Source organism: Hippocampus bargibanti, linkage group LG20 (genome assembly GCF_051943395.1).
Source record: "Hippocampus bargibanti isolate YZ-2025 linkage group LG20, ASM5194339v1, whole genome shotgun sequence".
In the NCBI taxonomy this organism is placed as follows: Eukaryota; Metazoa; Chordata; class Actinopteri; order Syngnathiformes; family Syngnathidae; genus Hippocampus; species Hippocampus bargibanti.
The window spans coordinates 8,631,778-8,650,890 of NC_142753.1; the positions used below are offsets into that span (position 1 = coordinate 8,631,778).

Genomic DNA, 19,113 nt, shown 5'->3' on the forward strand with positions numbered 1-19,113 from the left:
GAGATAATTACAAAGTACGCCATGGGAACATTTCCTTTGGGAATGGATATTCCTCGACGGAATTTCATCAGGCAGCCGTATAGTTGTTTGTTATTGTACTTGTTTACCAGCCTGCGAGCCGTCCGTTCCAGCAGACTCTCAATGGAATGTTCTGGAGAGGCATCTGGAGTCAGTCCAACTCCTCCACAGTGCAGCCACTGTCTCAATGTCTTAGTGTGCTGAGTGCTACTCGAGCTGCAGATGGCCAATGTGCTTGAATGTACGTATAGCGTGACAACATCCTTAGCGAATCTGTTGGGGGGTGGGGGTGGAGGTGTAATGTTGATTTATTGGCTTTTAACTCATTCTCTGTCATTCACAAGTTTATTCTGGAATGGAAAATATGACGTCGAACGCCATTCCCGAATTTGTTCGGGTTTTGTTTTTTCATGCTTAGGTGCCAATAAAGCGCTGGTCGTGGCCTCTGGCAATGTTTTATCCCTTCCACAAGGGAGCACCATTTCCCTTTTTGTCATGTTAGTGTTTTGTTCCAGGTTCGGCTGTTGTTAAAGCGCTATATAAGCCAATATGTATGTATTGCATTGTATGTATGTTTGGACAGCTGCCCTCATTTCAAGCACATAACTAAGGTATTTTGGAACTCACCTCCGCCCAACATTCGTAACATCGATTCTCTTCCCACCTTCAAGTCCCATCTCAAAACCTACCGATTTAAAATGGCATTTTCTATGTAGCTCTCTCTCGTTTCTATTTATAATGTGATTGTATTTTATTTATTATAGTACCTATGATTGTCTGTGACTGTAAAGTGTCCTTGAGAGCTTTGAAAGGCGCTTAAAATGTAATGTATTATTATTATTATTATAGAACCCCAGACCCATATAATTTAGGAATTAACTCATCTTTTTCTCATGAATAAAAGAAAGTCGAAGGTTTCTTAAGCTGAATTGAATGTTGATGTAGTCCTAAAACTCAATATTCTACGGGTCTTGCAATTTGAGTGAAAATAACAAAAAACCCTGGCACTGGAGTGGACATGTTTTTGCACATCTGAGTTAAAAATGTTACAATATAAGTCAAATTCTGACCTCCAATCAGTGATCGCTTGGCAGCGTCTGAATCATTTTCTACATGTCTTTATTTGGAAGTAAAAATCAAGCACGGGAGCTCAGATGTCTGCAGATAATCCCTCATAGAACGAGGATGGCATTAAATGGAGTAGGGCAAAGTTGAATGTGGGGAAAAAAAATCTAAATCACTCAGGATAGAAGTTTGAAAAAGAGCCTGGATGTTACCCATTTTGCATTCTGAATATGTACGAACTGGCAAAATGTTTAATGAAGTGTTGCGACGCAAACAGAATGCAGCTTCTTCTGTCTCGAGAGATGCATGAAATCTCATGGGAGGAAGTCCCGGAAGAGAAAAAAAAATGGCTGTGATGTTGCTGCTTTGTATGTTACTGAATAACAAACAAAAGCTTGTTTTCATGTGAATTGCTCGACAACGTCGCCGTTCTCCGCACATTCTGTTTCGACACTAAGATAACCGTTGAACTGCGGCGAAATAATTTCGCAAAAGTGGCCAACCCGCCCGCCCGTCACTCCCACACGCTTGTAACATCAACACAGCGATAATGGAGCGGAAAGTTAATTAGACGCGGAACTGAGAGGGAGCATCTTCCTGCAGCGACGCAATCTTTGGCCGTATGGTGCTTCATAAGGGGGTTGGGGGTCGCCATTTTTTTTTGGGGGGGGGGGGGGGGGGGGGGGGGATTAGCATGCACTCAGTTACACTACCCTATATGCACTCTTGGATGGATTCATCATTAGGACACAAAATGAGGATCCGCATAGAGAAGAAATAATAACTCAGAGGCTCAGTCGCCTATGCGGTGCTGCAAAGCAACCAAAACGATAAATAAACAAATCATTATTATGGGCTTTCGGATGACTTGTACAGTATGTTCACTGACGTCTGTTGGCTGCTAAAACCGGATAAGGCCAGATATTTGATGTCGGAACTGAGCGTCGGGGTCTGGTTTTGAGCCGTGTAGTCTTCCCTTAGTGGTTGTTTAAAAAAGGGACCCCCCCCCCCCAACCCCCATCCCCAAAGCTCTTTGGGAGAAAACCATAGACAAAAACGGGAGATTGAAGCCAGTCCAAATTCCGCCTCAGAAAATGACAGTTGAGAGATTAGTGGTTAATTAGCTCTGACTCATTCACTGCCATTCACAAATTTATTCTGGAATTGAAAATATGACAGAGCACCATTCTCGAATATGTATGGGTTTTGTTTTTTCATGCTTGGGTACTGATAAAGTGCTGGCCATGGCCTCTGTCAATGTTTTTCCTTTCCACAAGGGGGAATCGTTTCCCTTGGTTTTCATGTTAGTGCTTTGTTCCAACTTCAGCTGTTGCTAAAGCGCTGTATAAACCAATATGTATGTATCGCGTTGTATTTTGGACAGCCGCCCTCATTTCAAGCTCATACAACTCCAGACCTATATAATTTAGGAATTAACTAGTTATTTCTGATGAGAGAAAAGTGTCTAAGGCTTCTAACGCTGCATTGAATGTTTATGTAGTCCTATAATTCAATAGTCGAAGGGGTCCTGGAATTTTAGTGACAATGACAAAAACCCTGGCACACATTTTTGCACATCTGACAGTGAATGAGTATTGAGCGTGGCACGGAAAAAAAAAAAAAAACTAACGTGAGCAAAGAAGAGGAAAGGAAAGAATACACCACTTGCAAAATGAGTGACCCGAGGGAGAAAAATATTTGGATATATCGCATAAAAACAAGGTCAAAATGACATTTTGTTTACTTTTTAGATGTTTACGAATAAAGCTAATGCTTGCTAATGCTAATTTCAGGATACAGTGAAACTAAGGAAAACCAATTTTTCACTGTTACTGTTTTAAAATACATACTTTGACATGACTGTAATATTTATCTTTGTTAATTGCTCGCAACTCTTGACCCGAATCGGAAGTTAAGGCTTCGGTGAAGTCAGTTTGGTGAGGAAATGAATCAAGTCAAGAGCTTCGGATGGGGAAGAAGGTGGAGAAGTGAATTAGCAATATCTTTTCCTGGCAGGGATCAATGATGCATTACAGCAAGCGAGAAGGAGGAGGTGGAAAGAGAAGACCATTTGGATCTGCCTCACACACACACTTTCTGCCCTATTTTGTTTCTCCCTGCGAGATCTCAAACCAAACAGGATTGTAGCAAACACGGGAGCTGGGAGCTCATCATCACCCTACTAAAAAAACACATTAGTATTCTAACTTAGCCGCCTCACAGGGATGACGAATGTTTTCGCCTGAATGAGCACACCACAAATTAAAATCAGTCAGCATTTATTTATTTCTTTGTTTAACTCATTCGCTACCAGACCACGTGCAAAAATGTGTCCAATCCAGTGCCAGGGTTTTTGTCATTTTCACTCACATTGCAGGACCCACAGAATATTGAGTTTTAGGGCTACATAAACATTCAAGACTCTCTTGTTTCATCAGAAAAAAGAGAGTTAATTCCTAAGTGATAGGCGTCTGGAGAAATATAGACGCTCCTCAACTTACAAACAAGATACGTTACTTATGGTCGTTCGTAAGGTGAATTTGTTTGTAAGTTGCTTAAGTGCTATATTTTGTATGGGATGTATGTTTAAGTTATGTAAGTATGTTTAATGTTTATAGGAGTATGTTTAAGGCTTGTATAAATATCATGTATTGGTTTGTATTGAAAAAAATAAAATAAAATATATGTTCTATAAAGATATGTACATGTACAACTGTTCAACATTTAGCTTGTAGTAGACGTACAAATTCCACCATGACGTCCCTGATCCACTGCTGACATGGATGCTTTGATCCTCTCCTCTTTTAACTCGAACTGCTTCATGTCATCACAAAGAGGGTACAGCAAGTCCTGAAGAATGAATGACTCTGTGTCTTTGTGTTGTCATATTTGTTATTTTTTCAATTTTTTTTTTCCCAAGATGGCGGCGCGTGAACACGCAGCCGCTCCCCTCTCCCGGCAAATTGGTGTTTTCATGTTTATGTTTGTTAAAGTAATTATAAGTGCCTTGCATGCTGGGTCCGAGAGGACAGTAATTTCATCTGTGCTGTATGTCATGCATATTAGCCTATTTGACAATAAAGCTGACTTTGACTTTGACTTGAACTGGAGAGAATACTACACATGTTACTACAAACATGTTCGTATGTACCGTTCTTCGTAACTCGAATGTTCGTAAGTAGAGGAACGTCTGTATGAGGTGCAAACGGGGGCAACTGTACAAAAGGCAAATGCTGCACCCTCGTGGAAGGGAAAAACATTGCCATAGGTCTGACCAGCGCTTTATCGGCTCCCCCCCCCAAGACCTGAACAAATTATTCATATTTTCGAATCCCAAATAAATTTGGGAATGGCAGTGAATGAGTTAAAGATAAAATGGCCGACGGGGCCCGCTGTTTTTGCCAAATACGGCCTTTGCCCGCATTCAAATGCAGCGTCAGTATGTTGTATATAAAATACATGATGACAGAGGGTAGTTAGGGCAAATAAATAAATAAAACGATCCCCCCCAAAATAAATCCACACGTAGGCATTCATGTTTGTACACTGTTGAAAAATCAGTTGCTAATATATGATGACGGGGAAAAAAAAAAATAGAGCAACAGTCAATAATGAATCATTCAACAAGATTCCAAACTCAAAGCTCTCTTTCTTCCTGAGTGCTGGTTCCTTATTTATGAATGAAGAGCTTTGCAGAGCTCACCATGACCACTCAAGATATTCCACTCGAAAACTTGGTGCACTCCCTCCGCGATAGCTTTTTAGTTAGCAGAAATTTTCCACTGGGATCAATAAACCACCACAAAATTACTCGGCATCACATTAACCTTGGAAAGCAGAGGAGAACAGGATAAAATTTCAATTCCAGGCCCCTTCTGCCATATCTGCTGTTCTGTGATGTAAACAGATACAGTGATGCCTTGGCTTACGAACTTAATTGGTTCCCGGACAGAGTGTATAAGGCAAAAAGTGTGTATCCCAAAAATTAATTTCCCATAGGAAACCATTAAAATGAGAATAATCCATTCCCAGGTCCCCATAAAACAATTTTCTACTTTCTAATTTTCTAAGCCTTAAAACCACACAAAATATACCTTATTATATGTATAATAAATGTGCTATGGTATTATATTTAAAGAAATAAACTGTACTATATAATAAAGTCATTTTATTTACCTTTGTAATGGTCGTCGAAGGCTTGATGGAATGGAGTGGCCGGTTTCATCAGCATTAAACACTTGATGAGGAACGAAACCTTCTTTCACCACTCTTATAGGATATGGGTCTGGAGTTATATGAGCATGAAATGAGGGTGGCTGTCCAAAATACAATGCAATACATAGATATTGGTTTATATAGCGTTTGAACAACAGCTTAAGATGGAACAAAGCGCTAACATGAAAAAAAGGGAAATGCTGCCCCGTTGTGGAAGGTAAAACCATTGCAGGAGGTCTGACCAGCGCTTTATCGGCACCCAAAGTAGAAAAAAAAAAAACGAACACATTTGGGAATGGCGCTCCACATCATATTTTCAATACCCGAATAAATTTGGGAATGGCAGTGAATGAGTTAACCACTGAGTCGCAAGTGAACCTGATGCTGAAATGATTCCAAACAAATGTCAGTTTTCAGGAAAAGATAACGACATTTGGCGCACAGCTTGGAACCCGATCGTGTCACTTGAGTACCGTTCTCAGACAAACTGGTTCGTCAACTGGTTTGTTTGGTGTTGTTGGCCACCTGTCAAGTATACCGAGGCATCAATCACTCACGGCGGTTTTGCGGGTGGTGTTCCCTGACTGAAAGCCGCTCTAAGAGCATCTACAGGCTATTTTTTGTTTATTTATTTTTTTGCTTACAACTTGCTTCTCATTTATCAAAGTTGACAGAGAAGGAGACAGGAGAGGAGTGTGCCAAGAGCTCCCGCAGCAGCTATCATTAAATTAAAAGTTGAACAGCGAATCTCATGAGTAATTCATGGCGCGCTGTGAATTTGTCAGTTATGTGCAGAATGGAAGAGCGCCTAACTGCAGTGTTTGTTGATGATGGGCTTACCAACAAAGAGGAAAAAAAGAAAACGCTTCATCAGAACACGTAACAACGGGATAGAAAAAAATATTCTCTTGAGAATTCCACAAAAAAAGTGTACAGCTCCAAATGATTTTATTCTTGGGACACAAGGGGGTGTTTTGTTTATATACCGTATTTTTTTTTACTGTATAAGCCGCACCCCCAATGAATGGTCTATTTTCAAACATTTTCAGTATATAAGGCGCACCGGATTATAAGGCACACCTTCAATGAATGAAAAACGTTTTTCAGACAATATATAAATCTATGAGTTATGAGTTAATAAATGGACTACCTTATTGATTGGAGTGCTCAGATAACATGTCAAGTCTGAATTCAACACAGTGTCTTTTCTTGACATTTTAGGCTTTTCAAAGTCGTATTGAAAGGAAGCACAGGGTAACGTGTCAATTTGGCATACTTTATGGTCACTTTCTTGTTCATACAAATGACCATCTTGACAGTACTTTGCACTAATCGGAGCTGCTCAACCGCTTTTCGATGCCTGACCAGAAAAAAAACAACAACAACAGAGCACTTTTTTGCTGTTGCTGTTGAACTCAGTATGTGTAAATATGCCGAAATTAATGTACAACAACGGCTATTGAATAGTGTCGTTAAACATCCGAGATTTAGAGTTCGTTTAAATACCAGTTTAACCCGAATACGTCACGGTTATTAAAACCTTTGTCTGTATGGTAAATCCGATTAATGCAAGCGTACATTAGTGAGTCCTTTGAATCTTTCAGCGATTGGGATTATAATGATAATACGGCATTACGGATCATTGTGCCTCATTCTGCATTCATTTTTTAACAGAAAAAAAACTATTACATCATCAGTAAATAATATTAATGATGAACGCATTCCTGGCCAGATGTGTAAAAAAGTCTTGTTTTCGAGTTGATGACAATGCCTGACGTCATTTTAAATTAGTTTTGGTACACTTTAACTCATTTTTATTGGTGTTTTGCATTTGACTAAAAATATCAGCCTGTGTGTTTTGGGTATTTTAGATGCTATAAAACGTTTTTCTGATGTCAGTTAGGAAACAAAAAAATGGTGTCGGTTGTCCTTTAAGCCTGTTTCAAGGCGGTGCGTGAAAGGACCAGTACAAGCTATTTAGAGAGGGTAGAGAATAAAAATGCCACATGCAATGGAATATTTTTAACCGGAGGCAACCATTGTAAGACCCGCAAGGACAGAACAGCAAGCAGTTTCTAACCAATGTTTCATGTTTTTTTTCCTCCAAAATTGAGGCATCAAATGTTATTTTTGGACTTCAAGAAGTCGCAGTCTGAGCAAAAAAGGAGTACAAATCCAAGGGTGAGCAATTTTGCATGTTGATTTACGATTCCACCCCCTCTGCTTCCCTCGCCTGCCGGTTCTATTTTGTTTTTGTGAGCGCACACGAAGCACGTCTCCTGGATGTCAGATTAAACATCTCTCGCCGTCTGCTTAATAGCGGCGGGTACTACTAGAATTCAAAGGCGGAATGCTGCGAGGTTTGTCTTTGAGCATTGTCGTACAGACGCTCCCCAACTTACGAACATTCGAGTTACGAACAATGGGACATAAGTACGTTTTTGCGGGTATGTCAAAAATTGTTGTTGTTATAAGGTAGATTATGTATTGAAATCCCTCTTCCCAGTTGAGGCTCCAGGAGGACACGATGCATAATAAAGAGTAATGGCTGCTGGCACGCAATGTAGTAATTATGTGCCAAAAGCTTCAGTAATGGCCTACTGAAGACCCAAGGATATATGTTTTAGTACTACAGTAGGTGTGAATTTATTTTACGACTGTTAGAACGTCTGTGTTTTATACTTCCCTGTTCAGTGTCTGAGTTAAACATACACTCTATACAACATATCGCACTGAAGCAACTTATGAACAAATTCACCTTACGAACGAGCGTTTGGAACGTATCTCGGTCATAAGGTGGCTAGCGTCTCTATTTTAAATGTTGTGATCTGTAGGTTGGCGGTGCTGTGAGGTTTTGTCTGTTGGAAATGCAAATTTTATGAAGAGGGAAGGGGGGGGGGTTAGTACCACAGTCAGTCGCCCCATGTCACCACTTTGTGTTCATTTGCATTCACTTGAAGAACATCTCCTTTTCATCCCTTTTTATTTAGAGGAACGTCCAAATTGAAGAAAACTAGGCTGCGTTTCAAGTTCACTCCCTCCTCCCGATTCCTGTTTTTAACCACCGGTCTCACTTTTTGTCACCCCCGACTCATTCTTGCATTTACTTCAAGTTGCTGGAGGAAAGCCTATTGCTTCTCTTCTTCTTTTTTAAACCCCTAGCATAGTGATATCTTTATCTAACAAATTTTCCCTTTCTGCCTTCCGTACCACATCCTCCCATGAATTTGTCTCCTTTACACTTGATCCAACTTCACCCCCCCTTTTTGACAGTCATGTCCCGGTCCCTTCAGGCTAATCCTCCGGCGGAGCAGATGTATCCGCTCATTAACCTGGTACCACCTTCTAAGAGCCTCATTAAGTGTGACACTTGCACAAAAGCTTGGGTCAGGAATAGCCGCGATTATACGTATGTAGGTTTTTGTTGTTGTTGTTTATTTCTTATTTTTTTTGAGAGAGAGAGAGAGAGAGAGAGAGAGAGAGAGAGAGAGAGAGAGAGAGAGAGAGAGAGAGAGAGAGAGAGAGAGAGGATTGGTAGAAGAAAGGAGAAATACAGATGCGCCCCAATTTACGAACGAGATACGTTCCGAACGGTCGTTCGTAAAGTGAATTTGTTTGTGAGTTTCTTCAGTGCTATATTTTGTATGGAATGTATGTTTAGGGCTTATACAAGTATGTTTAAGGTTTATATAAGTAATCTGTATTGGTTTTTATACTGAAAAATAAACATTTAATGAAATACAGTAAAGTCTCGTTATATCGATATTCAATGGAGTCCGAAAAAATATCGATATAACCGGGACTATCGATATATCCGACCCTGTTTGCATGTAATTTTCTCTGTGCGTGCATAGAAATAGGATCGATATAACCGGGACTATCGATATATCCGATATCGATATAACGAGACTTTACTGTATATGTTCTATAAAGATATGTAGATGTACAACTGGAGAAAATATGTTACTACGAAAATGTTCGTATGTACCGTTGTTCGTAACGGGAGTGTCCATAAGTAGGGGAGTGTCCATAGCCCATAGATTCTAGAATTACTTTGACTTCCCATTGCCCCTCAACAGCTTTCCATTATGTTTCATGAAAAGTAACTCAGAAGATATTTGGGAATTTCCTTCATGCCGCATCGACTTTTCGCCTTTAACGCTTTGGACTCCCAACACCAAACGAGATGGCCACAACTCCCTCAGGTGTCCTCCTATCCTGCACCTAACCCCAAAAACGCCATTGCGGCGTGGAATAAAAGGAACTCATTCATGGCGCTTGAAGCAATTTCATCGCTTTTGCCGCTGACCACCCCTCCAACGTAAACAAGCCGAGAAGAGAAGAGCAACTTTCAAAGTCCCGGGAGTTAAACGGCTACACTAATTATGCTCGAATGTGTAATCAGTCAAAGATCTGTATATAGATCATTTTTTTAAAATGGGAGTGTGATGCAGGTAGAGCTAAAGTGGACACCGCGCTTCATAAGCTAACGCTAAAGGAACGCAAGTAGCGCCTCCCCTCTGTTTTGTTTTTGCCGAATCCTCACACAAACTTGCCGGAAAGTTAGAATTCCACACACAACCCTCTAGCCCCAACTCCTTAATAGACTCAATTTGTAACATCTCAGGGACTCGGCAGCCGTCTCTAAACGGCAAGGCGCTGAGTTTCTAATGAGCAGCGCTGTCAGCACTGCAGTTTTATTGCTTGATTTAAATTGAGAGCGTAGGAGAGAACAGATGGCTTGTCCTAAAGGGTCGTCTTTTATCATTTGTCTATCACCTTTGTTATTAGGGTGAATTAATAAGCGACAAACAAAACTTGAGCTATAATTGGGGTTTCAAATAATCACAGCGGACATACAGACGCTACCTAACTTACATACGAGATATGGTCCAAACGGTCGTTCGTAACGTGAATTTGTTCGTAAGTTGCTTTGGTGCTATATTTTGGATGGAATGTATGTTTAAGTCAAACACTGAACGGGAAAGTATAAAACACAGACGCTCGAACAGTCGGAAAATAAATTCACATTTACTGTAGTACGGCGACATATATCCTTGGGTCTTTAGTAAGCCATGACTGAAGCTGCTGCCATGTAATTACTGAATTAGTAGTTACCATTACTTTTTGTTATGCATCGCACCCTCTTGGAGGACACAGAGGTTTCAAGGACTGGATGTTTACGCAACGGACACCAATGCTAACCAATCAGCGCACGGCTATGCTGGAGTGTTGCAAACGAGTTCAGGCCCCGAACCGCCGAGCTCGCTTGCGATTGGCTGCGTAGAATATGTGGGTGGGGAGGAAATCCCTCTTCCCAGTTGAGGCTCCGAGGAGGGCGGCGAAAGTTTTTGTAATGAGCCATAAAAGTGTTCACGACAGAGAAATTGAATCAACAGTTGACCCCCTTTTTTCTTACCTTTCATACTCCAAGTTGTCATGATCACATCGGGCGTCTTTATGCTTTTCCCAGTCCTTCCCGTGGCGGCATGTGGTGAGCGACACGATGTCCTTCCCGTTGTGGATATGATGGAGAGCGTTTCGGGTATCCGAGCCGATGCCCGTCAGGTAGCGCTTCCCTTTGAACATAAGCAGGTACTTCCTCCGCGGTGGCGTGGTGTTCCGGACCAACCAGCCTCGTTCGCCACCTTTCTGCGGGTGGTCCTTTGAAAAGAGTGGGATGGAGATGTCAAAACCGGGTCTGAAATGTTCCGCGTTGAGACTGGCTCTGGCTAAGATGGCCTGGCCGATGTTGAAACCGAGGTCCTCTGTGTAGTTGGGCCAAGTGCCCGAGTAAAGATTAAAGATCAGGTGATTACGCCCATCATTCCAGAGAGGGTAACCCCGAATACGATCATCCACGTTGGGCACAAACTGTCCTGATAGCTGGTCCCTGTCCAGGGTGTCGATCCCAAGCACAAACAAACACGCCTCCCGCGGATCCGACGTGTAGTATCGTGACTCGGCGATGGAGGTCAGGATTTTTTGGTAACTTTCGGAGACGTGGTCGTTTTTCTCCGATGGATAAACATACACCCGGAACCCTTCTCTTCCTCGACGCCGACAGCGGGAAATGTCAAAGCAGGTCTCCATGCGGCAGCGGCTGTCCTTGTAGTTAACCGACCACGCCTGTCGTCGTTGCTGGGGCGACTCGGACGCCCCGGGGTTCGTCTGCAGCTCGTTCAGGTGAGCATAGCAGGGCAGGAAAGCCCGGTCGGTCCAGTTGGGCCAGGGTCGCGCGACCTCACCCTGCTGGCCCGTCAGCATCCGGAGCAGACGTACAGGTAGCTGGACCCCTCTACCAAAGTAAAAGAGAACCAGCCAGGAGAACGTACACAAGCCCAGCAGAACATATTTCTTCCGCGCCTGCATGGGGGCCTGTCGCAGTCAGTTTTTTTCTTCTCCTCTGGTCTTTCCACCCCCTCTTTTGCCCCTCAGCTTTGAAGCCTCACAGGGGCACGAGCCGGGCGAGTGACTTCTAACAAGGAGCTTCCAAAGGAGGGCAATGTGTCGACAAGAACATTACCGCCTCCTCAAAATGTGGCCTGGTCCACTTTGCCATTTAGATTGACACACAACCAAGTAGTCTCCGTTCAGTCAGCCTCGGAATGTCTTCCACCACCACCCCCCCTCTGCCCATTTTGTCATCAGCGCTCAGATGCCAGTACGCAGCCGTCTCGATTGAGGAATTCGCCGCTTCTGCCGATGCCGCGTGCGTTCCTTTTCCCGGCGCAGCCTGCTCGACGGGAACGAAGGGCGATTTCTTTACTCTCTCCAGCCAAGTTTGCTGGCTCATGGTGCCTGGCGCAACTGCTGTCGGCAGGCCCCTCCTATGGAGAAGCAAACAAACAAGAATACAGATCAGTACGCAGCCAGTCGCCACTCCTCAACCCAACAGAGACCTTTTTATTTGTCTAACAGACACTCACATTATGTCCAATGAAACCCAAACGACGCAAACAATCAAGCGGGCCTTTACAGATTCCGAATTCTCCTCCAGACTTGTGGTCAATATGTCCGACTCACACAGTTTTCAGTTTAAGGGTTTTGAATGTCAGCTCAGGCCAATCCTGTACATATGCTCCCCCCTTACGAACTACATACGTTCCGAACGGTCATTCGTAAGATGAATTTGTTTGTAAGTTGCTTCAGTGCTATATTTTGCATGGTATGTTTAAAGGACAGCCGAGGCCTCTGGACAAGTTTTGTCCATAATTTCTAAAACCACTTCAAATGACTTCTACTGAGCGTATTTTAAACATATTCACCGCATATAGCTATATTTTACGTTTTAAGACTCGCACTGAATATTCAGGAAGTCTTGTTTTTGAGTTGATGACGATGCCTGGTGTGACGTCACGTCTGGAACGCCCCTGTCCGAGAAAGCGACACGCAATGCATTTTGGGTACTTTGTTTGGTCTGAAAACTTTGTATTTATCCGTGTTTATGACGAAATTAGAAGGAAAACCTAAATAATGCGATGGTGAATCGTTGTGTGTTGCACCAAGACTACTATTTGATACTAGTTGACACAAATTCCCAGCAGACATATCAGCCCATTTCCAACGGAACTTGGGCGCCATCTTATGCATTTTCTGGGAGGCTACATTGGACTCCAGACGCCTCAAAATGACACGGAAGGACTTCTTTAATCGATTGCAAACATGTATGCTTTCCTCTTCAGAACTATTTGAATCATACTCATAACTGGATGAGTAACAAGAAAGCATCTTTTCCGAATCTGAAGCCGTTGTTCTGATTCTCGAGCAAGGCAAGACGTCTTGGCGTAACGTCACAAACAAGGGGGCGGTACGTTTTGAAACTGAAACTTTCTGAGGTCATTTTGAAGTAGTTATGGGACATTTTAAGTCATTTTTATTGATGTTTTTTATTTGACTAAAAATATCAGCCTGCGTGTTTTGGGTATTTTAGATGCTATAAAACGTTTTTCTGATGTCAGTTAGGAAACAAAAAAACAGTGTCGGTTGTCCTTTAAGTTTGTTTGTAAGTTGGGGAGTGTTTATATTGGCCTTCTGGGTTTTCTCTAACGTATTATCAAGTCTGCTGCTTGTATCTCATGTTTTTTCGCCATTTCTGCTTTAAAATACTGGATTACCTGCTGCCTGCCATGACAGATTGGTATTGAGGTAGAGTACGGCGAAAAAAGGGTCTTGAGCACTTTCAATGGAAATATGAGTGAAAAGAAAGAGGACACTATTTAGCTTTTCTGTGAAATTCTTAACGGTTCACATTTTTTGGCGGTGCTCTGTACTATATGTACAGTGTGTGTGTGTGTGTGTGTGTGTGGGGGGGGAGGTTGTTCCACAGTAGAGGATAGTGTTCCTGCTGCCAGTTGACGCACAAAGGCAGCTTTCAGGACTCACCTGCCCACGTCCTCTACCACTCATTCCCCATTCCTCATTACTCAAGCCAAAAAAAGTAATGGCAGCCACACCGTGTGAGGAACTTGGATAAGAAATACTTTGTCTGATATGAATGGCACGGCTATTGCCAACAATGGCTATAAGCACTCTGGGTATGTTAACTATATGGTTCATTTTATGGACCGTATTTTCCGGTGTATAAGGCGCACCCAAAAGCTTTGATTTATTTCAAAAGGTGACTCTCTGCCTTATACACCGGTGCGCCTTATATGTGATGTAATATTTTATACTTTCATTCCATTCATCACTTTGCTGCTGTGAAATGTAAATTTCTCCACTGCGAGACTAATAAAGGCAAATCCAATCCAATATTGAGCCACAACAGGTCTCGCAAGTACTGTCAGCAGCCACCGACTACCCACCACCATTGAAGTAGTGCGTAACCCCAACCTGTACTGTAACGCCTTATAATACGGTGTGCCTTATATTTGGAAAACTTTTATATATTTATATATTATATTAGGATGTTTTTCATTCATTGAAGGTGCACCTTATAGTTCCGTGTGCCTTATATATGGAACAAAATTGAAAATACACCATTCATTGGGGGTGTGCCTTATACGCCGGTGCGCCTTATACACCGGAAAATACTGTATTTTTTTTTAGATGAAAAGGGAGACAAAAGCTAATTTAAAGTAACATTATACTTGCCATGTACCATATTTTCAGCACTATAAGGCATTTAGGGTGTTTAAGGTGATACACTTCAATGAATAGCCCATTTTAAAACCGTTTTCTCAAAGTGCAGTTTAGTTTAATGTGAAAATACAATATTTTTTTAGATGCACAGCAAAAAAAATAATTTATAGTAACATTATATTTGTTTGTACAGTGCCTTCAGGTCTTGTTTTTTTTTGGGTGTTTACTGTGATTTTCTTCCTTGAATGTACCATATTAAAAGCACTATAATTGTAGCACAAGGCTACAATAGAGGATGCTGTTGCATTGTGTTCTCACTAGATCAGGGGTGGGCCATAATGGGTTCTAAAATTTGACTGAGGGGCCGGCCAGGCCAGGAGCATTTGGAGGGAGTGTTTGGGCCGCATATACTAAAGCACAGGTGTCAAAGTCAAGGCCCGCGGGCCAAATCCGGCCCACCACATCATTTTTTTCGGCCCGCGAAAGCAAATCAAACTTGTTAAATTCCATGATGATTGCTAAAATCTGAGCCAAAATTTCATATTTTTGGATGTCAACCACAATAAAAGTCATTATTCTTGACTTCAGATTTGAAAACGAGTTATTCATTAATTTGCTGTGTGCTCTATATGTAATATTTGAAGGGATTTAAACATTCTAAGGGGTTCCCCAAATTCATAACGGCCCTCGAGAGGAAACCATAACTACAATGTGGCCCGCGGCAAAAAATGACTTTGACACCCCTGTACTAAAGCATTAAATGTAGTGTGTGCAAACCTCAGCACAGTAAGAACACTACAACCCAATTTATTAACTGTCTTTCAAACGTGAAAAATAGCCCTTAGCAGTTCATACATTTGACTCAAGGAATATGCAAGCTATGGCATTTACATACTATTTTGCGGATACCTGGAATATGGGGCCAGCAACTTTTCAGAGTTGTCTGCCCTGGTGTCCGCTAACTTTTTGTCACGAGTTTCAGACACTGTTTTTACTGTAATTTGGACAAGTTCGGCGGGCCGGATTAAAAAGCCATTCGTAAGTATGTGGCCCGCGGGCCGTAGTTTGCCCATGTCTGCACCAGATGAAGCGACACGAAAGGGAATACAATACAATTCAGCTATAACAAGGCACTTTACAGAACGTTTAAAATACAATGTCCAGGAAATTAAAGTATTGATCCATATACAGTACACGGGCGCACCGGATTATAAAACACATTGTTGGCTTTTGAGACAGTTTCTAGGTGTGCCTTCTAGTATGGAAATTACAGTAATTTGCTTCCATATGTGACTTTTGAAAACGGGTGCTCAGAAGCTACAGATGGCCGGGCAACTGGTATACTGAACCGTAACAGAAATTTATCCTGCAGTTCTCTGATCTTTCAAATGCAGTTACGGCTTTGGCATTGCTGTCATTTGCAATATATTTTCAGCTGCTGCTGTTCCACATTTGCCCAAGAATGTAAACGAGTTAAACAAAACGCTGTGTTTAGCTCCTTTGAAGTTGAAGTTGGGTGTGGCGTTTGATTTGGCAAGTTGGAAATGAAAATAAATATATTCTCATGTGGTGTATTTACTGCGTTGAGCATGCATGTGCCACTTAGAATTATATAAATATTCCCCTCCCCCCTATTAGGAAATAGTTGTCAAACCATGACATACACGATTCACAATTGCTGAAACGAAAGTATTAATTTCTCATTTATGTTATCTATTTTCACCATTCTAGACCTCTAATTGTAACTCAACGGCTGACAAAGCAGGTGAGCTGCTTTGCTGCAATTCTGTCACAAACAACACCAAACATTTTCAATCATACTATTAACTCATTCATTACCATTCTCGACTTTATTCGATAAAGCGCTGGTCAGACCTCCGGCAATGTCTTTCACTCCCATTTCAACCTCAGTTAACTCCAGATCAATATCACTTAGGAATTAACTCTCTTTTCTAAAGAAAGAAGAGAGTCTAAGGTTTCTTAAGCTGCATTGAATGTTTATGTAGTCTTAAAAGTCAATATTATGCGGGTTTTGGAATTTGACTGACAATAACAAAAACCCTGGCACTAGAGTGGACACATTTTTGCACATCTGGCAGTGAATGAGTTAAATGGGCAAACAAATAAATGTATTAATTAAAAAAAAGTATCAGGGGAGAAGTGAAAACACATCAGAGAGAGTCTCTCAGCGGTTCAAGGACAGATGCACTTATGGATGGCAACAAGTAGCTGGCTGGCTAGCTTTTGTGGCAAGGGGTCTATGGGTCACACATCAATCACAGACTATTATGGCGGCGACAGGCACTGGAGGACAAGCCACAAGGCTCAATAAATTGCGCAGAGGCATGAAGGTGGAAAGAAGAGGTTCAAGGGGAGGTGAGCGACGGTGGGTTTCGTCCTACGATGAATCCCAATAAGACATTAAAATGAGTTACAGTAAAGTCTCGTTATATCGATATCGGATATATCGATAGTCCCGGTTATATCGATACTATTTCTATGCACGCACGGAGAAAATTACATGCAAACAGGGTCGGATATATCGATAGTCCCGGTTATATCGATATTTTTTCGGACTCCCTTGAATATCGATATAACGAGACTTTACTGTATTTGCAATGCGCAGGTCACAAACTTAGAGAATCACGACAGCGTAGTACATGATGAATATTTCACCGGCGCAGGGTTTAACCTCTCCTTTGTTTTATCTTGACCTTCAGAGCTATGATTTTTTTTTTTCTTGTTCTGTTTTCAGGCTTCTTAGGTTCTGTCGGTGCAGCAAAGACCTCGGCAGACACCGAATTGCTCATTGAGATGATAAGGAAAAGATGAGATGCCTCGCCAGAGAGCAGGGGCAGAATTTTATGACGCCATTATTGAGGTGCTGAAACGTCAAGCATGGATGGGTCAAGCGTGGAATGGCCTCACGTCTCTCGACACATGCCGAGTCTGTGAACTAATAGAACTCTGCTCGGCGTTGTTAAAATGATGGCTTCCCATATGTTGGAAAAAAAAAAAAAAAAAAAAAAATCGGACTAAACTGCTTCAACTGGATTAGATTTGTATCGTATCATAATCCATGTTGGTTTATTTTTTTAAAGAAAAAAAAAGTGTACTGAATTCATTCGGGAATTGAAAAGTGTGACGTTGAGCGCCATTTCTGAATTTGTTCGAGTTTTGGTTTTTCTTGCGGGGGTGCCGATAAAACGCTGGTCAGACCTCTGGCAATGTTTTTTTCCCCTTTCACACGGGGGCAACATTTGCCTTTTGTCTATGTTAATGCTACGTTACATATTTAGCTGTTGTTAAAGCGCTATATAAATAAATATGTATGTATTGTATTTTGTACAGCCGCCCCTATTTCAAGCTCAGATAACTCCAGACACATATAACTTAAGAATTAACACTTTTTTTCGGATGAAAGAAGCGAGACTATGTTTTTTTTACGCTGCATTGAATGTTGATGTTGTCCAAAAACGCAATATCCTGTGGATCATTCAATTTGAGTGAAAATGACAAAAACCCTGGCACTGGAGTGAACACATTTTTGCACATTGCCAGGCAGTGAATGAGTTAAAACCAAGCTAACTGTGACACAACGATGTGGCCCATTTTGAAAACATTTTTTTTTAACACCCACTGCCAAGCGATTGATGGTAACCAATCGTGACAATCCTAAATTCTATGCAGTTACACCTAAAAAAAAGGACGGCATGACTCATACCATTGTTAAATCGCAGCAGGCGGTAAGGTGACTTTGCGTTGGCAGAGCGTGTGTCTCAATCACACATCTGGCACTATGTTTTTACTAGCTAAGTAAGATCTGCCCGACGTATTACTTCAGTGAAATGAGGTGTACGTCAAGGGAAAAAAAAAAGCCATAAAACAAATTTAGCGGCGAGGCCCGGTTAAAATTAAACCCGATGATTAAAGGCCACAGATGTGACAGTAGCGAAAGCGAACCAGAGGGCTAACTGGACTGAGTCGAGTAATTGCAGAGGTTCCCAAATTGGTAGCCTACGTACATGCTGCATAGAAAGTGTCTCAAGATCAAAAGTATTTCAAAAGATGCATCATGTGGCATAGAAACGTTCTTGTTATGGGTTTGTCTTGTCAGGATTTAAGATACTGGACATTATAAAAAGAACAAGTACAAAGGGCGGCTGTACAAAAAAATACAATACAATACAATACTTTAACAACAGCTGAAGCTGTAACAAAGCGCTAACATGGATAAAAAAAAGCAAATGCTGCCTCCTCGTGGAAGGGAAAACATTGCCAGAGGTCTGACCAGCACTTTATCGGCACCCCATGCTAGAAAAACAAAACAACAAATTCGGGAATGGCGCTCCACATCACACTTTTCAATTCCCAAAAAACTCGAGAATAGCAGTGAATGAGTTAATGCGGTTCAATCCAAAAATCACTTTTTCAGTTTAACACATCTCTCCCACTGTTTGAAACAAATTTCTTGTTTAACCCCCCGCAATGCTTCGCAGGATATATGAGACTGACTGTATGTCATAATTAGGAATAAGAAAGTGCATGGAAATTATGATCCAATTCATCAATTAATCAGAATAATCCACCAGAAGAATCGATTATTATAATCTGTGTTTTTCACGGCTCCACTTCCATCTGAAAATCACATGTGTCGCTATAATTAGCCACATTGTCCACATCCATCAATTTTCTATCTTGCTCACCCTGTTGAGGAGGTGGAGCCACTCC

The 19,113-nt window shown here is 41.6% G+C and overlaps 1 protein-coding gene across 2 annotated transcripts in view; it reads right to left on the reverse strand.

Annotated features, from left to right (window-relative positions):
• Positions 1-19,113, reverse strand: part of ext1c (exostoses (multiple) 1c) — a 37,362-nt gene that overhangs the window by 17,334 nt on the left and 915 nt on the right. For both annotated transcript variants that reach the window (XM_089023920.1, XM_089023919.1), the window contains exon 2: positions 10,718-12,128. In XM_089023920.1, the coding sequence (XP_088880046.1) occupies positions 10,718-11,670 (953 nt within the window). In that variant the 5' untranslated portion in view covers positions 11,671-12,128. The remainder of the gene's footprint in view (positions 1-10,717; positions 12,129-19,113) is intronic.